The 14,324-nt window shown below is 45.1% G+C and overlaps 1 protein-coding gene across 5 annotated transcripts in view; it reads left to right on the forward strand.

Annotated features, from left to right (window-relative positions):
* Positions 1-14,324, forward strand: part of LOC122560464 (myosin-11-like) — a 185,884-nt gene that overhangs the window by 87,835 nt on the left and 83,725 nt on the right. For 4 of the 5 annotated variants that reach the window (XM_087997598.1, XM_087997602.1, XM_087997599.1 and 1 more), the window contains exons 6-8: positions 2,682-2,702; positions 11,084-11,176; positions 13,558-13,621. In XM_087997598.1, coding sequence (XP_087853724.1) covers positions 2,682-2,702; positions 11,084-11,176; positions 13,558-13,621 — 178 coding nt within the window. The remainder of the gene's footprint in view (positions 1-2,681; positions 2,703-11,083; positions 11,177-13,557; positions 13,622-14,324) is intronic. The other variant, XM_087997601.1, reaches the window with a different exon arrangement.

Consider the following 14,324-nt stretch of genomic DNA (forward strand, 5'->3'; position numbering starts at 1 on the left):
GTGCTTAGAAAATGTCCAATCAAGTTTCAGAGCAAATAGTCAAGTCCATTAACTACCAAGGTCCAATGCGTTAGTCCTTATACGAGGTTCACTTTGGAGTCAGGGCAGCGTCCTCACTCTTGGCCTGCTCTTCCCTGCCACTTGACTCTACGCACAGTTCTTGCTCCTGGCACCAAGAGGCTTCATTCCTCAACCCCAAAACAATTGACACAACAGGCAAGTTGTGGGACAGTTGCCAATCAGACCGAGTGAGTGTAAACCATGTGAAGAGTCAGGAAATACCAGGAAATGAGGGAGTGTTTTTCCTCTCATAATCTCGTTAAGACAAGGACTCGTGGACATTATAGATTCCCAATTGCTGCTCAGCCTTGACTGAGCCCTGCAGCAGGATTCATGGCCATAGTTTACTGTCGCTGTCTGGAGTGCCATTAACCAGCTCACCGATCCATCACTAACTGCCCCAATGGGTAAAATTACAGAATGGAACATGATCCCTATTGTATATGTCCGCACGTATCTGCATTCTCACAAGGAGATATCCTAATAGCATTATCGCTGGACTGTTAATACGAAAACTCAGGTAATATTCTGGGGACCAGGGATCAAATCCTGCCATAGCCGATAATGGAATTTGAACTTAATTAAAAACAAATTGGGAATGAAGAGTCTAATGATGACTGTGAATCCATTGTTGGAAAAACCCATCTGGTTCACTAAGTCCTGTGGGAAGGTAGCTGCCATCCTTACCTGGTCTGGACTACATGTAACTCCAGACCCACAGCAATTTGGTTGCCTATTATCTGCCTACTGGGCAATTAGGGACATGCAGTGAGTCCTGGCCCAGCCAGTGATGCCCTCAATCTGTGAGTGAATAAAAAATCTGTATTACAAAATCCATACTATAACCTGACCTCTGTATTAGATCACGTCCTGAAAATGTTTGGGTGCAGTCAATAAATGGCCTTTTTAAATTGTTGATACAGATTGTACACTTTTTCATCCAATTTGTTTCAAAGTTTGTAAAGCTTCTCTGATCTTTTGTGACCTTGTTAATGATGGTACATTTTTGTGAAAATACATGTGGCTCATATTGTGGCTTAAGCAGAGGGTACAGGGTCATTTTCTGTTTTCCTGACCGACATCGCACACTCGAAATAACAGCAATTGTCCTTTCCAAGTTAAACCAGAGACAGCGACTGTATTCTACGCATATTTAAATATCTCACTTATTTAAATTACAGCCAAGATGTGTTGGTCCCAGAATAGGGAGCAACTTCCATGTAGATTGTAGTTTTTGTATTTATTAACTGTGCTAATATTTTATTGCAATGTATTTGTTAATGGTATATTGAGTTAAAGGCAGCCTTCACAAATTATTTCTGCAAGTTAACATCTTTTCACGCTGTCATCATCATTCTTTGAAGGATTTTTGTAACTCCAGGTAGGTTTTGGTGTGCGCTTTTTGGAAATGGGATATTTTAATGCCTGGGCTTCACATAAACCTGACCAGCCAACTTTCCAACTGGAATTAGGTGGGAGGCGATGAATTGTCAATGCAAGGTAGGTGGGAGCTTGAGTTTCTCACCCTTGGGAGGGAGGGTGAAGGTGGCCACAGCAGGGAAATTATAAACTAGTTTTATTCTGTCCGGACCTCTTCTGATTCCCCCAGCCCCCTGTGACAAACCCTGCCCAGGGCAAAGGTGAAAATAGCGGTCACTCCCAGTGATGCCTGACATTTGCAGATACCAGTTTTGGGTGGCTATGATAATCACCACTGAGTCATTGTAATAGTTTCCCAGTGGGATGGATGTATTTTTTTTTCCTACCAGATATATAGTCTGGGTGATTGTCAGTGTTACCTGCCTGATTCTAATCCAGTGGGGTGATGTACCTTATGTACCTGGAGTCCAATTTAGAACTTCCAACTTTTAGAATCCAACCTGGACATCAAGGACCACTCAATGCAGTGACAAAGCGAACAAGTCCCACTCTCACAGCTGCCCTGTCCCACACTATCTCATTATCTAATTCAGTCTGTCTCTAGGATGTAAATGTTATCGCTGTCTCCCGATCCAGGGTAATTAATGTTTTGGTTACAATTAGTAATGAATAAGGCTACGTGGGAAGCTAGATATCTGAATAGAAAACAGTCTTAGCTACTTCGTGTGCAACCGTGCTGTTCCCCCTCGGAGTATGTCAGTGATTCAAGAGTCCCTGATCGGAAGATGCTGTTGAGTTGAGATCTAAGTCCTGCTCAGAAGGGTGTGCCAACAGAAGACTCATCATAGTAGCATCTTTCAAAATGTTGCATTTATTTTTATGGAATGCAGCTTTGAATTTATTTGAGATACATTAGATTTTTATTTTGAAAAGTGATGAGCTTACAAGGGCGAAGAAGGTGCTGTACTGGTGTGTGCTGCTGTGTAACCATTAGGAGCCCTTGCAGCCAAGTGTCTTTAAGGAGATGGAGTGGGACAGTGCTGACCAGGGTCTCGCTCTCTTCCCATTGGATGTACGTGAGAGACCGACCTTTTCACTCTAGAAACCGCTCGAACAAAATGGACATCTCGAAGAGTGCATTTCTCACTGGGCATTAGAATAACATTAATTTCTATGTTATATGGAGTTACCTGACATTAATTTACTGACATATTTGTTTTATGCTATATATCCAACTACAGCAAGATCCTTCTTTTGCATACGTGAGTAATTGAGAATGTTCGATGTGTGTTTATAGCACCAAGTACATACCCTGCACGTTATTGTTGCACAGAGTCGTGATGTTGAGATAAAGGAAGGTGTCACGCACTCCACGGATAAACAGAACAACAACAATAGCACAAAGGGTTGCATGCTGGTTCATTTAAAGTGGTCTCTTATCAGTTAGCAGGCAACATTTTGCCATATTTTTCTTCTGAAACTCAATTAATTCAACTCACAAGTATTATGATAAACAAAACATTTTCAGTTGGAACAATTCTCTCTGTTTTGCTCCTTGCTCAATCTGCAACAGGTCAACAGGTTCACAGTTTTGTTTTTGACCTGGCAATAAACAGCATTGAACAACAAATAAAGGTCACAGCTTCGAGAATCCATTTCAGGGTCATAGTGGGGAAGATGTGACTGTCTTTCATTAGCTGAAGATATACTCAGGGTGTGTGTGTGAGCGTGTGTTTGTGAGAGAGCGAGAGAGTGTGTGTGTATGTGTGTGTGTGTGGGTGTGTGTCTGTGAGAGAGTGTGTGTGAGAGAGAGTGTATCTGTGTGTGTGAGAGAGAGTGTGTCTGTGTGTGTGTGAGAGAGAGTGTCTGTGTGTGTGAGAGAGAGAGTCTGTGTGTGTGAGAGAGTGTGTGTGCACGAGGGAGTGTGTCTGTGTGTGTGAGAGAGAGACAGAATGTGTGTGTGGGAAAGAGAGAGTGTCTGTGTGTGAGAGAGGGAGTGTGTGCGAGAGAGAGAGTGTCTTTGTGTGTGTGAGAGAGTATGTGTGTATATGGGTTTCTATGTGTGTGTATGAGTGTTTGTGTGTGTGTATGTGTCTGTGAGAGTGTGTGTGTGAGAGAGACAGTGTGTGTGTGTGGGTGTGTTTGTGAGAAAGAGAGAAAAAGAGTGTGTGTGTGTGTCTGTATGTATGTGTGTGTGAGTGAGAGAGGGAGAATATGTTTGTGTCTGTATGTGTGTTTGCATGTGTGTGTATGTGTGAGAGAGTGTGTGTGAGAGAGTGTGTGTGTGCGGGTGTGTGAGAGGGAGAGAGTGTGTGTGTGAGTGTGAGTGTACGCCCAATGATGATTGAGGTTAGACTGAGACACCAACATTCTGATTGGTTTCTGTATGTTGTGTTCTGCCAGGTCATCTTCAATGTGGACCTGACCAGGAAACAGGAGGAAGGCCAAAATGGCTACCACCACCTGGATACAGCCTTGTGGGTTGAATTTGAGTTCAAACAACAAACCAAAATCAGGATTGTTGTGAATTAAAGCCCAAAAACATTGTAACCACCTTAACTGAAGGAATAATATCTGCATGGCTTCAAGCAATGCTCTTAACTGCTGTTCTGCATTTATCTTCAAATCCTGATTGAACCAGGACCTTTTGGCTTGTGAGCTTGTCGCTATAGTTTGGTCATCATTCTTCAGTTGTCTCTCTATGATGCAGATATAAAACCGAAATCTACAATAACATGAGTTTGACATCTTGGTATCTTCTAAACCCTCAGTGTGAAAGTAGTGATTTAACCTCATCTCTAACTGAAATGGTGCAATGGTAAACAATCTTCCCAATTTCATTTGGCCAAGTGCTATTATCACTAGGCCGTAAATCCAGAGGTACAAGTAATCTTTCCAGGTCACAGCTTCAAATTCTGCCACAGCAAAAAGAACTTGGATTCAATGAAAATCTCGAGTTAAGAATCTAGTGAGGACCATTGAACAATTGTTCATTCCCAGGAAAAAAAGGGTAGTCTGGGTCACTTCCTTGAGGGAAGGAAACTGCCATCTTTACCTGGTCTAGCCTCCATGTGACTTCAGACCCACAGCAATGGGGCTGACTCTTAACAGCCCTCTGGGTAATCAGGCCTAACCAGCGACCCCTACATCCTGTGATTGGCAATAATGGTAAACAGCTGAAACTTTATTGCTGGAACAGCACAGCAGGTCAGGCAGCATCTAGGGAACAGAAGATTCGACGTTTCGGGCACATGCCCTTCTTCAGGAATGAGCAGAGAGTGTTCAGCAGGAGAAGATCCTCGGTGGAGTGGGAGGGGGAGTTGAAATGCTGTGCTACAGGGTGATTGGGTTGGTTCGTCCGGGTGGCCCAGAGGTGCTCTCTGAATCGCTCCGCAAGTAGGCGGCCTGTCTCCCCAATATAGAGGAGGCCACACCGGCTGCAGCGGATGCAGTAGATAATGTGGGTGGAGGTGCAGGTGAATCTGTGGCGGATATGGAAGTTTCCTTTGGGGCCTTGGAGAGAAGTGAGGGGGGAGGTGTGGGCGCAAGTGTTGCACCTCCTGCGGTTGCAAGGGAAGGTGCCGGGAGTGGAGGTTGGGTTGGTGGGGGGTATGGATCTGACAAGGGAGTCGCGGAGGGAGTGGTCTCTACGGAAAGCTGATAGAGGAGGGGAGGGAAATATATCCTTGGTGCTGGGGTCTGTTTGGAGGTGGCGGAAGTGACGGCGGATGATGCGCTGTACATGGAGATTGGTGGGGTGGTAGGTGAGGACCAGTGGGGTTCTGTCCTGGTGGCGGTTGGAGGGGCGGGGCTCAAGGGCGGAGGAGCGGGAAGTGGAGGAGATGCGGTGGAGGGCATCGTCGATCACATCGGGGGGGAAATTGCGGTCCTTGAAGAAGGAGGCCGTCTGTGTTGTGCGTATTTTGAACTGGTCCTCCTGGGAGCAGATGCGGCGGAGACGAAGGAATTGGGAGAATGGGATGGCGTTTTTACAGGGGGCGGGGTGGGAGGAGGTGTAGTCCAGGTAGCTGTGGGAGTCGGTAGGTTTGTAGTAGATGTCCGTGTTGATTCGGTCGTCTGAGATAGAAACAGAAAGGTCTAGGAAGGGGAGGGAGGAGTCCGAGACTGTCCAGGTGAATTTGAGGTTGGGGTGGAAGGTGTTAGTGTAGTGGATGAACTGTTCAACCTCCTCGTGGGAGCACGAGGTAGCGCCGATACAGTCATCAATGTAGCGGAGGAAAAGATGGGGGGTGGGGCCAGTGTAGTTGCGGAAGATGGATTGTTCCACATATCCTACGAAGAGGCAGGCATAGCTGGGGCCCATGCGGGTGCCCATGGCTACTCCTTTTGTTTGGAGAAAGTGGGAGGATTGGAAAGAAAAGTTGTTCAGGGTGAGGACCAGTTCAGTCAGTCGAAGGAGGGTGTCGGTGGAAGGGTACTGGTCGGTACGGCGGGAAAGGAAGAAGCGGAGGGCTTTGAGTCCTTCGTGATGGGGGATGGAGGTGTACAGGGACTGGATGTCCATGGTGAAGATGAGGCGTTGGGGACCGGGGAAGCGGAAATCCTGCAGGAGGTGGAGGGCGTGGGTGGTGTCACGGACGTAGGTGGGGAGTTCTTGGACTAATGGGGACAGGACAGTGTCGAGGTATGCCGAGATGAGTTCGGTTGGGCAGGAGCAGGCTGAGACGATGGGTCGTCCGGGGCAGTCAGGTTTGTGGATTTTGGGCAGGAGGTAGAAGCGGGAGGTGCGGGGGTTGTGGGACTATGAGGTTGGAGGCGGTGGATGGGAGGTCCCCTGAGGTGATGAGGTTATGGATGGTCTGGGAGATGATGGTTTGGTGGTGGGGGGTGGGGTCATGGTCAAGGGGGCAGTAGGAGGAGGTATCTGCGAGCTGGCATTTGGCCTCAGCGGTGTAGAGGTCGGTGCGCCAAACTACTACTGCGCCTCCCTTGTCAGCTGGTTTGATGGTGAGGTTGGGGTTGGAACGGAGGGAGTGGAGGGCTGTGCGTTCCGAGGGTGAGAGGTTGGAGTGGGTGGGAGGGGTGTGGGAGTTCAGGTAGCGGTTAATATCGCGGCGGCAGTTTGCAATAAAGAGGTCGAGGGCAGGTAGGAGGCCAGCACGGGGTGTCCAGGTGGACGGGGTGTGTTGGAGGTGGGAGAAGGGGTCGTCAGAGGGTGGGTGAGGGTCTCCTACTTGCGGAGCGATTCAGAGAGCACCTCTGGGCCACCCGGACGAACCAACCCAATCACCCTGTAGCACAGCATTTCAACTCCCCCTCCCACTCCACCGAGGATCTTCTCCTGCTGAACACTCTCTGCTCATTCCTGAAGAAGGGCATGTGCCCGAAACGTCGAATCTCCTGTTCCCTAGATGCTGCCTGACCTGCTGTGCTGTTCCAGCAATAAAGTTTCAACTTTGATCTCCAGCGTCTGCAGACCTCACTTTCTCCCCCAATAATGGTAAACAACAATAAGTCAAGTTCGCAACGTCAATCTGCAAATTTTGTTAGCACTTTTTGACATTAAGGTAATTACTTAACGTAAAACATATTTTTAATAAATTCAACCAGCATCCTCACCCAAAATAGTGTGAAAATTAAGGTTCTTTTTTTTAATGTCAGGTTAATGTTTTGCCATTTGAAACTGAATAGTTTTAAACAAAAGCATTTGATTTCAAAGAGTACGCAAGTCCAAAGGCGGCTTGCCCAGTGGCATAATGTTAAATAAATAACACTCAGACTGGCAGTCCAGGAGTTCCCACGATCAATCCCAATCCCAAATCCTAAATCCGTCCAGCTGCACTGGCAGATGGGATGGTACCGTTGGCAGAAATGGGGATCTAAAACTGTTCAGACTCTGAGTGATAATAATCAGCCCAGTGTGAATGAGAGTCTGAATAGGTTTGACTATGACCCATTGTTGAATCTCCATCCCAAACTCTGGCATGAAATGGGGCTAATCTTTCATAATCAGTCGGAGGATATCCTCCCTGAGATTTCTTTATTCACTCATGGATGTGGGTGTCACCGGCTGGGCCCAGCATTTATTACTTGTCCCTAGTTGCCCCTTGAGAAGGTGGGGGTGAGCTGCCTTCTTGATCCGCTGCAATCCATGTGCTCTAGGTAGACCCATAATTCCCTTAGAGAGGAATTCCAGTATTCTGACCCAGTGACAGTGAAGAAACGGTGATATATTTGGGCTGAGAGGTGGCATATGGAGTTTAATATGGAAAAATGTGAGGTGATTCAGTTTGGAAGGAGCAACAAGAATACAGAGTACTGGGCTAATGGTAAGATTCTTGGTAGTGTAGATAAACAGAGAGATTAGATTAGATTAGATTAGATTAGATTAGATTAGATTAGATTAGATTACTTTACAGTGTGGAAACAGGCCCTTCGGCCCAACAAGTCCACACCGACCCGCCGAAGCGCAAACCACCCATACCCCTACATTTACCCCTTACCTAACACTACGGACAATTTAACATGGCCAATTCACCTGACCTGCACATCTTTGGACTGTGGGAGGAAACCGGAGCACCCGGAGGAAACCCACGCAGACACGGGGAGAATGTGCAAACTCCACACAGTCACCTGAGGCGGGAATTGAACCTGGGTCTCTGGAGCTGTGAGGCAGCAGTGCTAACCACTGATCTCGGTGTCCATGTACATAGATCCCTGAAAGTTGCCACCCAGGTTGATAGAGTTGTTAAGAAGGCATATGGTGTATGAGCTTTTATTAGTAGAGGCATTGAGTTTTAGATCCATGAGGTCATGCTGCAGCTGTACAAAACTCTGGTGTGGCCACACTTGGAGTATTGCATATAGTTCTAGTCACTGCATTAAAGGAAGGATGTGTAAGCTTTGGAAAGAGTTCAGAAGAGATTTGCAAGGATGAAGCCTGGTTTGGAGGGAAGGTCTTAGGTGGAAAGGACTTGAGGCTGTTTTTGTTGGAGAGAAGAAGGTTGAGAGGTGACTTAATTGAGACATATAAGGTAACCAGAGGGTTAGATAGGGTGGACAGTGAGAGCCTTTTTCTTCAGAAGGTGATAGTTAGCACTAGGGGACATGTCTTTAAACTGAGGGGTGATAGATATAGAATAGATATCAGAGTAGTTTCTTTACTCAGAGTACTACGGGCATGGAACAAACTGTCTGCGACAGTAGTTGCCTTGCCAACTTTAAGGGCATTTAAATGGGCATTGGAGAGACATCTGGACGAGAATGGAATAGGGTAGGGTAGATAGGCTTCAGATTGGTCTCACAGGTCAGCGCAACATCGAAGGCTGAATGGCCTGTGCTGTGCTGGAACGTTCTCTGAATCTGTATTTCTAAATCAGGATGGTCAGTAGCCTGGGGGGGAATTTGCAGGGGATGGTGTTCCCATGTATCTGCTGCCGTTGCCCTTCTAGATGGAAGTGGTTGTGGGTTTGGAAGGTGCTGTCTGAGGATCTTTGGTGAACTTTTGCGGTACATCTGCTACTGAGTGTCAGCGGTGGAGGGAATGGATCTTTTTGGATGTGGTATCAGTCAAGTGGGGGCTGCTTTGTCCTGGATGGTGTCAAGCTTCCTGAGTGTTGTTGGAGCTGCACCCATCCAGGCAAGTGGGGAGTATTCCATCACACTCCTGCCTTCTTCTGGAAAGAATAGGAAGAAATTGGGAAGAAGTGTTTACAACAACTTGGTCATCAATATGATAAACCTGTAAATCATTGCTGCACTGTTTTAAATGACAAACATGAATTTTAAAGAAAAATGGTAATTCTTATCATAGCTTGATGCTGCTGCAAATCTTTCAGCTTTGGCAGGGCTGTGGTGTGACTCACTCTTCTTATATTTTGTTTTAACTGATTGTAACCGATGTGGCACCCGTGTGTTTTGTTAATCATTTCATCAGGTTCCAGTGGTCATTTTCTCTGCGCCAAAAAACATGAAGATGATTAACATCCTTTTGAAATGCTGTTTAATTGCTGGCTGCAATTTGATATATAACTCAGTTATGTTTGTTTCAGACAAGCAACTATGGAGAACATAATCTTTTAAAACATTGCCATGTCTTTTAATGCATGTCGTTGCTCATCCTCTTCCTAATAACCAATTAAAAACTCTACAAGGTATACTTAGTAAATAAAGAATCAGTGCAAAAGGTTCATGAACAGAACAGTTACACAATATCTCACTGAGGATTCTGTGTGAACACAGTGAGACAGGGAGTAGATGTTTAAACAGAGACACTTCCTACAGGATGGTGCTGGTGTGAACGGATGTGACTGTGGAATAATTATGTTGAATCCTGGAAGGACACCGTGCTGTAGGTGGAAGACTGTAGGCAAACCCGGCACTGTGGAGATATCCTGCAGGATGTTTAAATATTCTTAAAACAACCATCACAGGAGGTAACTGCATGTGCAGAAGGCATTTTAGTAACTTGTGGTTTCCAGTAATTGCAAGGTCCTTCTGGAATTCTGACTAGCAGAGGTGAAAAATAAACACTCATTATTTTAATAATGGATTGTCATTTGTGTGTGGGTAATATTCCTGGGCTCACTTAACACTGATGGGTGAAGCAGAAGCTGATTTGATATTATTATGCAGATTTCTGATTAGAAAACCATTCGACAAACACTGGGGGGATGTTTCAATCGAAAAGCAGATTGCTGCGGGTGTCGGAGGGTTAAAGTAAAATCGGAAAATGCTGGAGCAGGTCTAGTTTTCATCCATGAAGAAAGAAACAAGAGTTAATATTTCAATTTGTTTCATCAAAACTGTGAAAGGTTTAGGGATGCCACAGGGAGTGGTGGGAGTGCAGGGGTTTGGAGTGAAGGAGGTAGGTGAGGGACAAAGGGAGGGAGCAGGTCTGTGTTGAGGTGGACGAGAGAGGGGAATGGATGGCAGAAGAGTGGGTGGCAGGGAAAGATGCAAAACAAAATGAGATCAGAGTACATTTTCTGCCATCTGAAAGCAAAAAAAAAACAGGGAAGCAAAACAAAACTTGCATAAAAAGAAACAAAAAGTGAGCAAATGGGGGAAGATGGCAGCGATTTGAGTCCGAAGTTATTGAATCCGTGAAGCTGTGACATGTCTTGTCAAAAGATGAGACGCTGGACCTCAAATTGACATTGAACTTCACTGGAGCAGCAGAGAGTCAGCATGAGTCTTTTGTGGCACAGTGGTAGTGTTCCTACCTCTGAGACAGGAGGTATGGGTTCATGCCCCACCTGCTCCAGAGGTATGTGTGATAATGTGCCTGAACAGGTAGATCAGAGAATATCCAAACAGCTCAGTGTGAGAGCCCATGGAAGATGAATTTTCAATATCTTCTGGCTCTCGCCCTTTCCCAGACCTTCCTTTTGACCTTGTCTCATCCCCCCCACGCCCCTCCCAAAACAATCTTATTCAAAACCTAATCATGTTTTTAACTATTCCCACTTCTGATGAACTAGAACTGTTTGACTTGGTTTCTCTCTGTCTCTCCAGAGTTACCAGGCCAGCTGAGTTTCTCTGGGCCATTGTTTTTACAACAGAACCAGAGTGACTATAGCTCATTACTGATTGGAGCAAAGCTGCCAGGAGTTAGCACAGGGCTCTGTGCCCTCATCACTCATTGGCTAATGAGACTGACTCTGATCCATCTTAAATTTAGGGGGAACTTGAGAAGCAACTCCTTCAAGCTAACCCCATCCTGGAAGCCTTTGGCAATGCAAAGACAGTGAAAAATGACAACTCGTCTCGATTTGTGAGTATTCCGTTTTCAGTTTTCGGGCTTGTCTCAGTTTGCAGTTTCCGTGATCGTACACACCTCTCAATGAGAATGACAGGCCGTGATAAAAATGTTAGCTCACGCTGGGACTGGCTGCAGTTCCTGAGACCTGGTATCTCAGTAAAATGCAACCACCATAAACTGCTGGACCCCGTGTTGAAATGGGCAGCTGGTGGTCAGTGCCTTCAGCAATGCTTTGAGATTTCAACATGGAGCTAAAAGGTACCAATTATTTCTGAAGCAGAATAGCAGTTGTATTAGTCCTTTACCAGTCAGATAATATTCAGGAGAATTGTCCCAAAGGTATAGTGTGACAGGGAAATGGAACTTGCTGAGAATTTCTGCTTCTTGTTTGTAAGTTGCTTTACATTGATTCAAGAACATATTCTGCAATAACAGCCAGAGAAAAGCTGTTGAAAGCTCTGTTGGTGTGATAGAACCAGAGTGTGTTGTGTCCAATGAATGTGTTTTGTACTTTCACCAAAAGCAATGGTGTCAATTGCCTAGAATCCCATGATCAGGTTTCAATTATATTTCTAGTGTCTTCTCCTTCTCCACCATCATGATGTAACAGACATGTCTGGAGGCTGCAGTGATCCCCCGAACAATGCTATCAGGAGCTCTTTGCTATTGGTTGAGCAAGGTCAGGGATGTAGGTATTAGGCCAAGTCTGTCCCAAGAGGGCCTCAGGGCCAGACACATGAAGGATGGCCAAACATCTCTCTGTCTGTGGTGGGAGAGAGCTTCCGCAGAAAGATTGTCCCAGTCACCCAGATCCGACCCTATCCCAGTGTGTATATGACCCTATCCCAGTGTGTATATGACCCTATCCCAATGTATATATGACCCTATCCCAGTGTGTGTATATGTCCCTATCTCAGTGTGTATGTATATGACCCTATCCCAGTGTGTGTATATGTCCCTATCCCAGTGTGTGTATATGACCCTATCCCAGAGTGTGCGTATGTGACCCTATCCCAGTGTGCATATATATGACCCTATCCCAGTGTGTATGTATATGACCCTATCCCAGTGTGTATGTATATGACCCTATCCCAGTGTATATATGACCCTTTCCCAGTGTGTTTATAGGACGCTATGCTAGTGAGTATGTATATGACCCTATCCCAGTGTATGTATATGACCCTATGCCAGTGTGTTAGTATATGACCCTATCCGAATGTGTGCGTATATGACCCTATCCCAGTGTGTATATGACCCTATCCCAGTGTGTATATATGATCCTATCCCCATGTGTATATGACCCTATCCCTGTGTGTGTATGACCCTATCACAGTGTGTGTGTGTATGTGACCCTATCCCCATGTGTATATGACCCTATCCCAGTGTGTGTGTATGACCCTCTCCCACTGTGAGTATGACCCTGTCCCAGTGTGTGTGTATATGACCCTATCCCAGTGTGTGTGTATATGAACCTATCACAGTGCATGTGTGTGAAAGATCAAAGTCATTACATGTAATGCAATCTTCAAAATGGCTGAAAACGTAACAGAAACACATTATTGGAAACAAAGTAATGGATTCCTGATTAATCTTATGATGGAAAATCCAATCTGTCAGTGAAAATGTCATGGAAATTTAAACCATTAATGAAATGTAAGGTAACATCAGAGTGTGGCACACATCACTCGGGGATTCTCCAGTTATTACATTCCATGTGATCATGATCTCTGCTATCCCTGAAACATTCATTTTGTGAATATTGCAGCTTAGAGACAGACACTTGATTGGAAACTGATCTGCTGGGTGCATTCTTAAAATGTCATATCACCACAAACAACATTCAGTCCACTCAACTTGCAGAGGGAACTTCCCACACATAGCAGTAATTTCAACAACAATAAGATCAAGTTAATCCACTAAAGGCAGGAAGCATTCCAACCTTTACAGTCTCCACATAATCCATCAAACTGCCTCCCACCCACTCCAAGTTGAGATGCGGAGGAATAGATGTGATGGAATTGCTATAACTCGAGATAACCATTGGGGCTTTTGCGCAGAATGGAAAGTTCTGACCAGCAAGGCCAGAATGTGCATTTATCTTGAGCATTCACACTCAGTTTTCATCACCGTGAAATCCACGTTAGTGCAGCTCTGAACTTTGCAACGCTGTGACAGATGTGAAGTTCTGTTGTCACTGTGTCCTAAAGTCCTTATATAATTGTGTTCTGTATCTGTTGACCCTTGACTGACTGAAGGCTGAATTAATAGATACTCTGTGAACAATGCGGCAAATAAACAGCAAACAGTGATAGTGACGCTGTTTATTTTGCTTAATTCTTAACGGACAGCGATTGTACACAATATAAAACCTGACTGTATCTCATTTTCAACAGGGAAAATTCATCCGGATCAATTTTGATGTCACTGGTTATATTGTTGGAGCAAATATTGACACTTGTATCCTTAAAAGAGAAAAAGGTTTGGAATTTTTAACAAGAAAGACATAATCAGGTAACCTGCTGCAGTGAAAGTACCCTCAAGAAGGTAAAGGTAATGGTACAGGAACTCCACAAAAACCTGAGACAGACTGACAGTGACGCCAATCTCTGCACTCATTGAGGTGGGCATGTTCACTCCCTTTGGAGTGCCTACCCAATGAGAGTTTTGTTGCTGGGAGTTTCAGTAATATTTACCCTTCACCTTCATGTCTGTTTGGAACTTCAATGAGTTCATTGCTACTCTGAGACCTACCTTCACATAAGGCAGAAATTACGCAGAGGAACATGTGATGTAAGCTTGACTTCCCATTCTCAATAACACCATATTGGAGCAAGAACAGAAAATGCAGGAGAAACTCAGCAGCTCTGACAGGATCTGTGGAGAAAAAGTGATAAAGCCAGACCTACTGAGTTTCTCCAACAATCGCTGCTTTTGTTTCAAGTTTGCAGCTTCCATAGTTCTTTGTTTTTTGTTGACGATATTAAAGCATACTCATTAAAGGATTGGTGAAGGCAGCTCACGCCTGGTTTATGTGGGTGGAGCTAACATGCTATAGATATGTTGGATTCTCCTTTCTTTGGTTCAAGACAAGATGTGATTGGTAAATGGAAGGTCGCGGTAGAATGCAAGGCAATCTCTTTCGTCGAATTTCATTTAATTG

Source organism: Chiloscyllium plagiosum, unplaced genomic scaffold (assembly GCF_037043375.1).
Source record: "Chiloscyllium plagiosum isolate Xiang-an unplaced genomic scaffold, Cpla_swu_hap1 HiC_scaffold_20, whole genome shotgun sequence".
In the NCBI taxonomy this organism is placed as follows: domain Eukaryota; kingdom Metazoa; phylum Chordata; class Chondrichthyes; order Orectolobiformes; family Hemiscylliidae; genus Chiloscyllium; species Chiloscyllium plagiosum.